This window comes from Gracilinanus agilis, chromosome 4, assembly GCF_016433145.1.
Source record: "Gracilinanus agilis isolate LMUSP501 chromosome 4, AgileGrace, whole genome shotgun sequence".
Lineage (NCBI taxonomy): Eukaryota > Metazoa > Chordata > Mammalia > Didelphimorphia > Didelphidae > Gracilinanus > Gracilinanus agilis.
Window position 1 is genome coordinate 21464083 of NC_058133.1, and position 12712 is coordinate 21476794.

The window sequence follows — 12712 nt, forward strand, 5'->3', positions numbered from 1 at the left end:
AAAGAAAGAAAGAAAGAAAGAAAGAAAGAAAGAAAGAAAGAAAGAAAGAAAGAAAGAAAGAAAGAACTTATTAAATACCTACTATATGTCAAATACTCTGTTACTGTTGTTCAGGCATTTCAGTTGAAATTCCCCATTTGGAATTTTCTTGGCAAAGATACTGGAGTGGTTTGTCATTTCCTTCTTCAGTTCATGTTACATATGAGGAAACTGAGGTAAACATGATTCAGTGACTTGCCTAGAATCTCACGGTAAGAGTCTGAGGTCAGATTTGAACTCATGAAGACGAGTCTCCTGGATTCCATGCTCAGTGCTGCCCTACTGTACTAAGTACCTACAATTCTTGTCTCATTTGCTCCTTATAGCCACACTATGTAATAAGTGCTGTTATTATCTCCATTTTACAGTTGAGGAAACCAAGGCAGAAGTTAAATACTTGTTCAGGGTTATTGAGATCATCAGTGTCTGAGGCAGGACTTGAACCCAGGTTTTTCTGACTCTACACTCAGTATGCAATGTACCAACCAAAAAATGACACCAGGATCACTTCTTCCTCTCCTCAGAGAATTAATGTCCCAATTTGAGCAGCTTTCTTTTGGACTCTATGTGGAAGGGTAACTGATGCTCAATCAGTCATTATTCAGGGACTAGCCCCATTATCGAAACCCTAGATTATGGAACCTGATCCCACTGGGAGATCTTCTTACACTCCATGGAGAAATGCCCATCAGAACCAAGGGGCACACCATCTAATCTCACCATGTTGACTGAACACCTCATCTAATGATGAGTGACAGCTGCTCACTGCCATTCCCAAGTCTTTGTGGAGGAGCTAGATTTTGAGTTCAGCTTTGAAATGAGTTTCTAAAAGGTGGAGATGATCAGGGAGGGGAAGCCAGGGATGGGGCTCAGTCTGTGTGAAAGTAGGGAGGTGTAGTATTATCCTTTGAGTTGCCTTAAGTAGTGGTCCCTGTGTCATGACTGACTAGAAGACAGTTCCTTAGACTAGAGCCTTCCCATAAAAAAGAGCCCACTTCTTTACCACTTCAACATTTACTAAGTATATTGTACACCACAATCCTGCAGTATAGATAATGTAATTATTACTACCCTCATTTTATAGAAGAAGAAACTATGGATCCAGATAGGTTAGGTTATTTACCCAGGTTCACCCAGTTAGTAAATATTTGAACCAGGATTTGAACCCAAGTGTTCTAGCTCCATCACCTACTCTTTTTCCACTGACCCACCAAACAACCTCTTATAGCCCAATGAACTTGCTGTAATTGATAGCATGTTAGACTTGGTATCCAGAAAAACTAGTTCCTATTTCTGACACTAGCTATGTGATCCTGGGCAATTTACTTCACTGTGAGCCTTGATTTACTTATTTATTAAATGAGTACAATGATAACTAGTACCTCATAGGTGTAGAGTGGGGTTCAAATGAGATGATGGAAGTAAAGTGATTAGAAATGTAAAAGAGACATATTAGAGTCAGATATTATAGTAGAATCTGGTCTTTAATGAGTCTAGGGATCAGAACAAAAGGGAGGATTTGTATGGAAAGATCTGGAGCTGAAGGGCACCTCAGAGGCCATCTAATATAATCCCTTCATTTTATGAAAATAGAAAACTGAGGCCAGGAGAAAGTCATTGACTTGCTTAAGGTAATAGATACCTCAGATCCTCCATCTTATCCATTCCTTGATTTAACAAATAAGGATGCTGAGTCCCCAAGCGGTGAATGACTTGTTCAAGGTCACTCACAGGATCATAAGTCAAGAGCTGGAAGGATTCTCAGTCTTCATCTTGTCCAAAGCTCTTCATTTACAAATGAAAAAGCTGAGCCTCATGGAGGTCAAGTGGTGATTTTGTTAAAGCGTGTTGTTTCTGGGTTTGTGTTTCTGAATTAAACTTTCTACCCTAAAAGCCCATCGTATTGGAAGGGATACCCTTCTGTAAGGGAGCTGTGTGTCTTTGGAGAATTGGGGTACCTTTCCTTCAGTCTGGATCCACATCTGTGTTAAGAGTTCTCTAAGATTTTGTGTATTTCAAAGGGAATGCTAAGTGTACTGGACTTTGCTGCAAAATGCCTGAGGTCTCAGAGGCAGAGTTTATCATTGGTCCAGACAACAATGTCTGTCAGAATGTCAACAATAGCCACAAATTCTTCAGAACCCTCCCTTCTTCTCTTTGATGACTGATGTTCCTGTTTAATGGCCTCATTTGGTGGTATGTTGGGCCCCATTTTAGAATCACGCATTTAAATGAATAAAGTAAAATACATAGAATTGTGAAAGAATCCATTTGTCTTTAGGGTGCTCTCCTCTACCTCGTGAGCCCAAGATCTCTTAAATGAACCATCAGCCAAGCCCACCCTCTCTCCAAGTTCCTTCCCCAACTTGGTTTCCTCCCTGAATATCTAAACCCCTTTTTTTGTTCTTTCTACCCAGGTCAGGATCGCAGTGAAGCCACTTTGATAAAGAGATTCAAAGGCGAAGGCGTCCGATACAAGGCCAAGCTGATTGGCATTGATGAGGTTTCTGCCGCCCGGGGAGACAAGTTATGTCAAGATTCCATGATGAAGCTCAAGGTACTTAGATGGGATGCTCATTTCCACACACAGGGAAAGGTGGTGGATGGAATTCTTGTCCATGATGGCAGATCACTTGAGACCATCAGGACACAAACAACTTAGATTCATACCAGCCTTCTTAGGCAGGTTAAATTTTATGAATAACTTCTGTACAATCAGAAGGCATCATTGTAGGTTAAAGGAAGGGCAGTAGCTTTCCCAGGAAGAAATGGGCTTTGTCATGAGGTCATAATCTCCCAATCACTGGAGGTATTTAAGTTTCAGATGCATCGTCTCATATAAGATAGAGTTGAAGGGATCCTCACTGAAACATGAGTTGAAGCAGAAATCCTAACCCTCATCATGGAGACTTGATGAGATGACAACTCCTCTAGAAAAGTCATCTCTAACTTCCCATCTGTATGCCAGAGAAACTCAGATTCTGTCAGCTTCTACCAATATGAAAGACTCTCTAGAGCTCCTGGCAACAGAGAGTGCCTGCTGACCACAAACCAGCCTGGAGGAGAATAAAAGAAACTAGAACCAGTAGGCTGGACAGCTAAGCAGTGCAGGGGGTAAAGTGCCAAGCCTAGAGTAAGGAAGACCTGAGTTCAAATCCAGCCTCAGATAATCCCTGGGGAAGTCACTTAACCATATCTGCTTCAATTTGCTAATTTGAAAATGAGCTGGAGAAGGAGATGGCCAACCATTTCAGTGTCTTTGCCAAGAAAACCTTTAAAAGAGTCATGGAAAGTCAGATACAACAGAACACATAATCGTAGGCTAGCCAATAGACTCAGTAGACATGAAAATCCAATGAATAACAACAATGAAAATGCAAGTGAGCTTTCAATGCTGCCTGGACCCTTTCACTATCATAGACTGATAAAATGAGTTCAGAAAGGAATGGAGGTACCAGTGGAGGAAGATGAAAGGAGGAAAGGATCAGAGCTTGTGGAAGAAGTGGCATTATTTGAGGTAGACTTTAAAGGCTGAGTAGGAAAGTGGCAAGTGAAGAGGGAAAAAGGATGCCATTCCAGGTATAAGTAACAACATGAGCAAAAGCCAGAAAGGATTGGGCTTTCAGTGTATGGAAAGTAATCCAAGGTGTCTGCACCATAGCTGGAGTGAGGAGAACAAGGAAGGAACAAAGGTTTTAATGGATCTTTTAAATGAATGGGCTGGCTTTGGTCAGGGATTTGTCAACTTTTTAAGATCTATTCTGTTATCTGTATTTCAGTATAATTGGCTTCCTTGGTAGTCCTATGTATTTTATTCTATGTGTTTTAAAAAAGTCCTTTGAGGGGCTTTCAGTGAGGGCTTCCCTACACTGCCCCCAAAACAGTAAGAACCTTTGAACCAGATGATGTCTTCTAACTAGCATTCTGTTCTAAAATCTCTTCAGTTTAGGCATCCTTTGACTCTTTCAGCTCTATTATTCTCTGTTCTTAGCTCTCTCCCATCTCTGACATTCCCAGTTCTAAGTTCCCTCCCAACTTGGATAATCCCTGTTCTAAACTCCCTCCCAATTTGGACAATCCCCGTTCTAAGCTCCCTTCCAATTTGGACAATCCCTGTTCTAAGCTCCCTCCCATCTTAGACAATCCCTATTCTAAACTCCCTCCCACCTTGGAAAATCTCTTTTCAAGTTCCCTCCAAGCTTGGACAATCCCTGTTCTAAGATCCTTCCAAGTTTAGATAAAACCTGTTCTAAGCTCCCTTTCAGCTTTGGCATTCCCTGTTCTAAGCTCCCTCCCAGCTTGGGCAATCCCTGTTCTAAGCTCCTTTCCATCTCTATCATGTCTTGATTCTAATGTCTGTGCCACAGAGCACTGATCTTTTTCTGAACCATTATTGTATAGCAAAATTATTATGTAATAAACCAGGGCAAAAAGTTTACATTCCAGCAATAAGAAATAATAATTTCACACTCTCCAGAGTTCTAGAAGATAAAAATCAAAGGTGCTTTACCTGGGCTTAAAAAGAAAGCAAGCAAAAACCATGCGATGATGCTAATGATGATGGCATTATGACATGAGACTCATAACTCTTTACTCAGTGATTCTGACCTTAATTTACATTTCATCAGCACTTAAGTCAGCTCAGCCCTTCTGGGCTAGATTAAGGGAAAATGCTCATTATTCTTTTGTTTTAGGTAGGCATGGCCTGGCTTCACAGCAGTGTTTTAATCTATTTCAGAGAAGGGTTCATGTAGCCTCCTTCTTTGTGGGTCTATAGTACTTGACATACCCTTGTCAATGAGACATAAGCATTCAATAAATACTTTCTCAATGACTTAATTAGTGGATGAATGAATGAATGAGTAAATTGTTCACTATCCCCTAAAGACAATGAGAATTTTTCTTTTCTTTTTTTTTAAACCCTTACCTTCTGTCTTAAAACCAATACTACATATTGATTCTAAGGCAGAAGAGCAGTAAGGGTTAGACAATGGGGGTTTAAGTGACTTGCCCAGGGTCACACAGCTGGGAAGTGTCTGAGGCCAAATTTGAACCTAAAACCTCCTGTCTCTAGGCCTGGCTCTCAATCCACTGAACCACCCAGCTGCCCCTGAGAATTTTTCTTGAATTTTAGCTGGGACTCCTACTCTCCACCTGGTGGGATTCTACCCATTCTTCAAGACCAAGTTCACATGCTGCCTAATTCAGAAAACCTCCCTTCTTCCTTCTCCCCCTTCTCAGCTAGAAGAGATCTCCCTCTCCTAAAACCTCATTACAGCACCATTTTAACATATGTCTTTTTTTTTTAGGCCCTTAACTTCGGTGTATTGTCTCATAGGTGGAAGAGTGGTAAGGGTGGGCAATGGGGGACAAGTGACTTGCCCAGGGTCACACAGCTGGGAAGTGGCTGAGGCCAGGTTTGAACCTAGGACCTCCTGTCTCTAGGCCTGACTCTCAATCCACTGAGATACCCAGCTGCCCCCGAATACATGTCTTTTACCCTGTTCTGTTTTCCATACTAATATGGCTCGGTTTCATCTCTCCTAATTGATACTGGATGTCACGGTGGGAAGGGATTTGCCTTTTCTTTTTCTTTGCATCTCTCTATTACCTACTACATTTCTTTAGCTTAAAAGATGCCTTAATAAATCACAGAATATCAGAACTGGGCAGGACCACCAAGATCATTTAGTTCAAATCCCTTATTTGACAGATGAGGCAACTGAGCCTTAGAGAAAATAATTGTCAGTTTAAGGTAACATCATGAGTTAATGGCAGGGCCAGGATTAGAAGCCAAATGCCCTATTTCCTACATTGGTTTTCCTTCTAGGATCACCATGGTGTCTTCTCAATGAAAAAGTAAATGAGTGAACAAATGATGAATCAATCAATGAATAAATGAATTATAATAATAATTATTGACAGTTATAGATTATATTAAGCCATTAAACATATACTGTCTTATCTTATGGGAAAAGCATGAATAAATGAATGAAGACCATGGGAATTAGGCAGCAATTATAATCTGGAGGCAGAGGTTAATAGAATCCTAGATCTAAAACAAGAAGGAACTTTATTTTGTATCTGATCCAACTTTGGGCACTCAAATGGCACAGTGAATAGAGGGCTGGACCTAGAATAAGGAAGACCTGAGTTCAAATCCAGCCTGAGATACTTACTAACCATATGACCCTGGGCATGTCACTTAACTCTGTTTTATTTTCCTTATCTGTAAAATAAGATCGAAATGGAGGTGACAAACCACTCCATTATCTTTGCCAAGAAAACTCCACATTAAGAGTCAGACACAACTGAACAACAGTCCTACTGACTCATTTTATGGTGGGAAATTGAGACCTAGAGAGATTAAGTGATTTCCCCAAGGTCACACAGCCTTTGCAGAGCCAGGGTTTGATGTCCAATCTTCTCACTCCATATCCAGCTAGATTTCTATCAGACTAAGCCGTCGACCTTTTTGAATTTGGAAAATGGGCCATGAGATGAAAAAAGGGTCAATGTGACTAGTACCAGACTAGAGGATTGTTGTCCATGGTTTGATGGTATCTGACCCACCTGAGGGGCCCCCTGTGCAGCAAAGCTCCCAGAGAAGAGCTGAGAAAATCCCGAACTCAAACTCTGTCCTTTCTCTCCACAGGGAGTTGTCGCTGGAGCCCGTTCCAAAGGAGAACACAAACAGAAAATCTTTTTAACCATCTCCTTTGGAGGAATCAAAATCTTTGATGAAAAGACAGGAGTAAGTAAAAGAATGACACGACAGAATGGGATTGAATTTATTGACAGATGTGCCCTTAAAAGCTTTCCTTGCTGCTCAGCGATCTCCAATCCGCATAAACACACATAAGGCGGCTGACAAACTCGATAAGCTCCGATCGTCCATCACCAAGAGAGAGCCTCTTGGCTGAGAGGGGTGGGAGGCAGTTGTGCAGCATCGGGGTACCTTGGCTTGTGATAAAAATGTCAGAGGACCCCTGTTCTCTAATGGGATATTAATAAAGTTAGATGATCTGGGGGGAACAACGCTGTTTAGAGAAAATTTCTGTCCATATTTGCTATATTAACCGAAGGCATTTTAAGGGGTTACTCAGCATTGCCTTTCGCCTCAATGTCAATGAGTTCCAACACCCAGATTTAACCTCCAGTTCTTTGAAATCAGTGTAATTTCAGCAAGGGAATTGGTCTCGTAATCTTTAAAAAACCCAAGTCCATCTCTCTGTAACCAGAAAAGGAAAGAGTGGACGTGCTCTTTGGGCCTGCCAAAGGTGGAGTGAAGCGATGGTTGTGGGCTTGTCGATTTTAGACAAGCTTCTCATTCTCAGACTCATCCAGTTTTTTTTACTTAAAAAAACCCTTAACTTCTGTCTTAGAATCAATACTGAGTATCATTTCCAAAGGCAGAAGAATGGTAAGGGCTAGCCAATTGAGGTTAAATGTCTTGATCAGAGTCACACAACTAGGAAGTTTCTGAGGCCTGAAATGAACCCAGATCCTCCCAACTTCAAGTCTGGAACTCTTATCCATGGGGCCATCCAGCTGGCCCTCGTCCATAGTTTTGCCTCAGTAGATCTGAGAATCATAGATTTCTAACTGAAAGGGATTTAAAAAATTCTTTATTAAGAGTCACTTTTTTATGAGCTTAGAAACTAAGGCACATAGAAGCCAGAACAATGTGCCCATGGTCAGAGAGATAAGAAGAGATGGAATTATCCTTGGGACTCAGTTCTCTGACCCCACATGCTGTTCTCAAGAAGTTTGTCAAAGGAAGAAAAATAAATCAAGATGAAATTTTAAACATTTTATTATAGATGCATTTCTTGTTATTGTTTTCATATATTTTTGTTTCCTCTCTCTCTTCTCTCCTCTCCTTTCCTCTTCCCTCCCTTACCCTCCCCTCCCTTCTCCTCCCCTCCCCTCCACTCCCTTCTCCTCTTCCTCTCTCTCTCTCTCTCTCTCTCTCTCTCTCTCTCTCTCTCTCTCTCACCAATAGCAACAAATACTGTTTTGTTCTTGGTCCCTTGGAAGAGGGCCATAGGAAGGTCACCACAGTTATATTTTTATCTCATAATATCCATTTCTAATTATCAGCAAGCCAAATTTCCTAGACCCTTGAAGTGGCAACTCTATCTAGGGTGGGGACTGCAATCATATTTTCAGTGGAGGCTTTTTCTTTTCTTTCCAAGAGATAGATTTGGCATCTGGAATGAGATCTGCCTTACCCCAGCTTTATTCATCCCCACAGTGGCAAGAGGGCATGAATTTGTTGTTGTTGTCTTCCCACTAAGGAGAAAAAGAAAGAAAAAGGAAACATTAGCAGACTGGAGCTCTCCTTAGAATGTAAAAACAAAAGCTGTCAGAGATATCGATCCCAATTAAAGAGATTGGTTACAGCAATTTACACCCTGTCTCAAATTTCAAAGGGCCTTTGATCCCAATCCTTATATGATTAACTTTCTTTTTTTGAATTGTTAACATGAGGTGGAAATGACTCTCTATTGAGGGCTATTCATATTATCTGATGTCTAGTTATCACCAATATCAAAGGGATTCAAACGGCTGTTAGAGCTTGCCACTCTCTCGAAAATCTTCCCCTGGTCCATGCATGTATGCATCTACACCTGTCTCTAGCACTCCCGCTAACAACATTCTGATTGGCTTCATGTTTATCTGGGCACATGGCTTATCTCCCCCTACTAGGCGATGTAAGATCCTTACAAGAAAGGACTTTTAAAAATTAACCTTAAATTACCTCCCTCGCTGCCCTCTCAGTGCTTGGCACATATTTCAAAGGATCCAGAACCTCAGGGCAGAGTGGCATTGTGGATACAGAGCCTGCCTTGGATCGGGAATCAATCCTGACTTCTGCTTCCAGTTGTTTGAGTGACCCTTAGCAAGTCATTTCTCCTCAGGGACCCAAGGAATTAGAGTACTAGTCTACATCGACAGAAGGAAGTTACCTAATAAGGGTTCTTCATGCCAGTAGAATCACAGGTCTAGGAACCTATAGATAATTTTTCATATGCAAAGAATTTTTTATGTATCCACAGTGTAAGAAAGAACTGTAAGAATCTGATTACAGATCAAGGCATGCCATCCTTTATTTCCTTAATGAGTTGTTTAATTGTATGTATGATTTGTGTCTTCTGGAGGAATATGGAAACAAGTATTCCATGAAAGGACTGGAAAACTTATATCAGACTATTTACTACCTGACATGGGGAAGAAGGGATCAGAACAGCAAGATGTCAGAAAACAGTTGCTCAAAACTGTTTCCATGTATATAAAATTTGTTAAATATATATATTTATGGGGCAGCTGGGTGGCTCAGTGGATTGAGAGTCAGGCCTAGAGATGGGAGATCCTAGGTTCAAATCCCCTGGGCAAGTCACTTGACCCCCATTGCCCACCTTTACCACTCTTCCACCTAGGAGCCAATCCACAGAAGTTAAGGGTTTAAAAAAGCAAACAAACTTTGTTATAGTTTTTTTCTAATTCAGTAAAGAAGTTTTTTGGTAGTTTGATAGGTATGGTGCTAAATAGGTAAATTAATTTGGGTAGAATGGTCATTTTTATTATGTTAGCTCGTCCTACCCATGAGCAATCAATGGCTTTCCAATTGTTGAGATCCAGTTTTATTTGTTTGGAGAGTGTTTTGTAGTTGTTTTCGTATAATTGCTGTGTTTGTTTTGGTAGATAGATTCCCAAGTATTTTATATTGTCCAGGGTGATTTTAAATGGTGTTTCTCTTTCTACCTCTTGCTGCTCTGATGTGTTGGAAATGTATAGAAATGCTGATGATTTATGTGCATTTATTTTGTATCCTGCCACTTTGCTAAAGTTGTTGATTATTTCTATCAGCTTCTTAGTTGATTCTCTGGGATTTTTTAAGTAGACCATCATATCATCTGCAAAGAGTGATAGCTTAGTCTCCTCATTGCCTATTTTGATACCTTCAATTTCTTTTTCTTCTCTAATTGCTACTGCTAGTGTTTCTAGTACAATGTTAAATAATAGAGGAGATAATGGACATCCTTGTTTCCCACCTGATCTTATTGGAAAGGCTTCTAATTTATCCCCATTGCATATGATGCTTGTTGATGGTTTTAGGTATACACTGTTTATTATTTTTAGGAAAGGTCCTTCTATTCCTATATTCTCTAGTGTTTTCAATAGGAATGGATGCTGTATTTTGTCAAAGGCTTTTTCAGCATCTATTGAGATAATCATGTGGTTTTTGTTGGTTAGACTGTTGATATAGTCAATTATGTGGATGGTTTTCCTGATGTTGACCCATCCTTGCATTCCTGGTATAAATCCCACCTGATCATGGTGGATGATCTTCTTAATTACTTGCTGGAGTCTCTTTGCTAATATTCTATTTAAGATTTTTGCATCTATGTTCATTAGGGAGATTGGTCTGTAGTTTTCTTTCTCTGTTTTTGATCTACCTGGCTTTGGAATCAGTACCATATTTGTGTAATAAAGGGAATTTGGTAGGACACCTTCTTTGCTTATCATATCAATTAATTTGTATAGTATTGGGATTAGTTGCTCTTTGAATGTCTGATAGAATTCATTTGTGAATCCATCAGGCCCTGGTGATTTTTTCTTAGGGAGTTCTTTGATGGCTTGTTCAATTTCTTTTTTCTGATATGGGATTATTTAGGTATTCTATTTCTTCTGCTGTTAATCTAGGTAATTTATATTTTTGTAAATATTCATCCATATCTCCTAAATTGTTATATTTATTGCCATATAATTGGGCAAAATACTTTTTAATGATTGCCTTAATTTCCCCTTCATTAGAGGTGAGGTCTCCCTTTTCATCTTTTATACTGTCAATTTGGCAAATAAATGAATGAATGAATGAATGAATGAATATATACACACATATATATATACACACACACATATCTACGTATGTACAGAGAGAGGGCTGGATGGATGGATGGATGGATTAGATAGATAGATAGATAGATAGATAGATAGATAGATAGATAGATAGACAGACCGACCGACCTTTCATATAGATAGACTGAGAGATAGCTCCATAGACATTAAAAGTATCTCTATTCCTTTTATTCTTCTGGATCATCATTCATTCACATGGTCTCCTGTCTTCCCATAATGGTCCTACTTTCTGAATATTTTCTTCTGTACCTTTTAATGTTTCATAGACCCTTGTACCTGGCACATATTAGGCAATTACAAAAGATGAATTAATGAATTCATACAAATGATTTGGTATCAAGTCCCCATTGCTATCTGATTGTTCATCTCTGGGGACTTTAGTATTTGTACCTCTTAGAACCTCATTGATGATCATAGATTGATAATCTGGAGGATGGTTGAGTGAATAGTGAAAGATCCTGAGAATATGCCAGATGGTGAATAAATGAAGAGAATAGAAAATATTCCAGACAGATCAAAGAAAGTAGGAATGTTTATTCTGGAGAAAAGAAGATATAGGGGGGAGAAGAGAGCCTTCATTTATTAAGAAACTGTCATAAAGAGAAGAAACTCTTTTTCTGACTGACCATAGTGAAAGTCATAACAGTGAGGGCCATCGCAGAGTGGAATGGGCCACTGTGGAAGCTGATGGCTTCCTACCCCACCACCACTTGGAATCTTCCAGAAAATATGACCACTTAGTGGACTATGTGTTATTAAGGGGATTATTGCTCATGACTAGGTTGGACTGACAGACCCTGAAGACCCTTCCAAAACTGAGCATCTGCAGTTCTGTGAGGAAGATACAACCAGTTATAGGATCACTATGATAGAGACAACAACACAATGTCATGGATGGTCTTAGATCAAGATACAACTCTTAGTTCTGACATTTTTTAGTGCTTAGCAAAGTAGGGACTTAATAACCATTTCCTCAGCAAATTACTTATCTTGTCTGAGCCTCCATCTCTGAAGAAGGTGGTGGCCTCTGAGGTCACTTCTGTCCCTCAAATCCTCAGAACCCAAGAAGGCTGGAGGGTTGTCCCCTTTTTTTTGTTTTTTGGCATGGCCCCTCATTTGCATGAAATTTCCATATCCTGTGGTGTCTGCTGTCCACTGACAGTGCTTACCCAGACTCAACAGCTGCCAGAGATTCATTTTAATATAAAAGAGACAAAACATTGAAGAGGAAAAATAATTTAGGTGCCTGTGTGTTTAGTGTCTTGTTGAATAATATTGGATTTTAATTTATCACAATAAAAAATCAATTTGCAGCTCAAAACCAACACATTTTTTTAAATTGGCCCTGTCAGGGACCTGACACCAGAGAGATGATTTAAAGGATCTGTTTCATAATTCATTGTTAGAGAAAGAGGTGGGTTTGGATTACTGTTGAACCTCAGTGAGCTGGTAGGCCTTCAGGCTGATGATACTAAACTCAAAAACACTGTGATAAGCTGGTATATATCCTTAGGAGGGCTCCCAAGAAAGGAATGGGATTGGAAACTGTGCCATATGAAGAACTAGTCAAGAAGGTGGAGGGGGCAGCTGGGTAGCTCAGTGGATTGAGAGCCAGACTTGGAGACGGGACGTCCTGGGTTCAAATCTGGTTTCAGACACGTCCTAGCTGTGTGATCCTGGGCAAGTCACTTGACTCCCATTGCCTAGCCCTTACCACTCTTCTGCCTTGGAGCCAATACAGTAAGGT

At 40.1% G+C, this 12712-nt stretch overlaps 1 protein-coding gene across 1 annotated transcript in view; it reads left to right on the forward strand.

The window, feature by feature from the left end:
• Positions 1-12712, forward strand: part of DAB1 (DAB adaptor protein 1) — a 136502-nt gene that overhangs the window by 1618 nt on the left and 122172 nt on the right. The window contains exons 2-3 of the mRNA XM_044674782.1: positions 2457-2596; positions 6695-6793. Of these exons, the coding sequence (XP_044530717.1) occupies positions 2457-2596; positions 6695-6793 (239 nt within the window). The remainder of the gene's footprint in view (positions 1-2456; positions 2597-6694; positions 6794-12712) is intronic.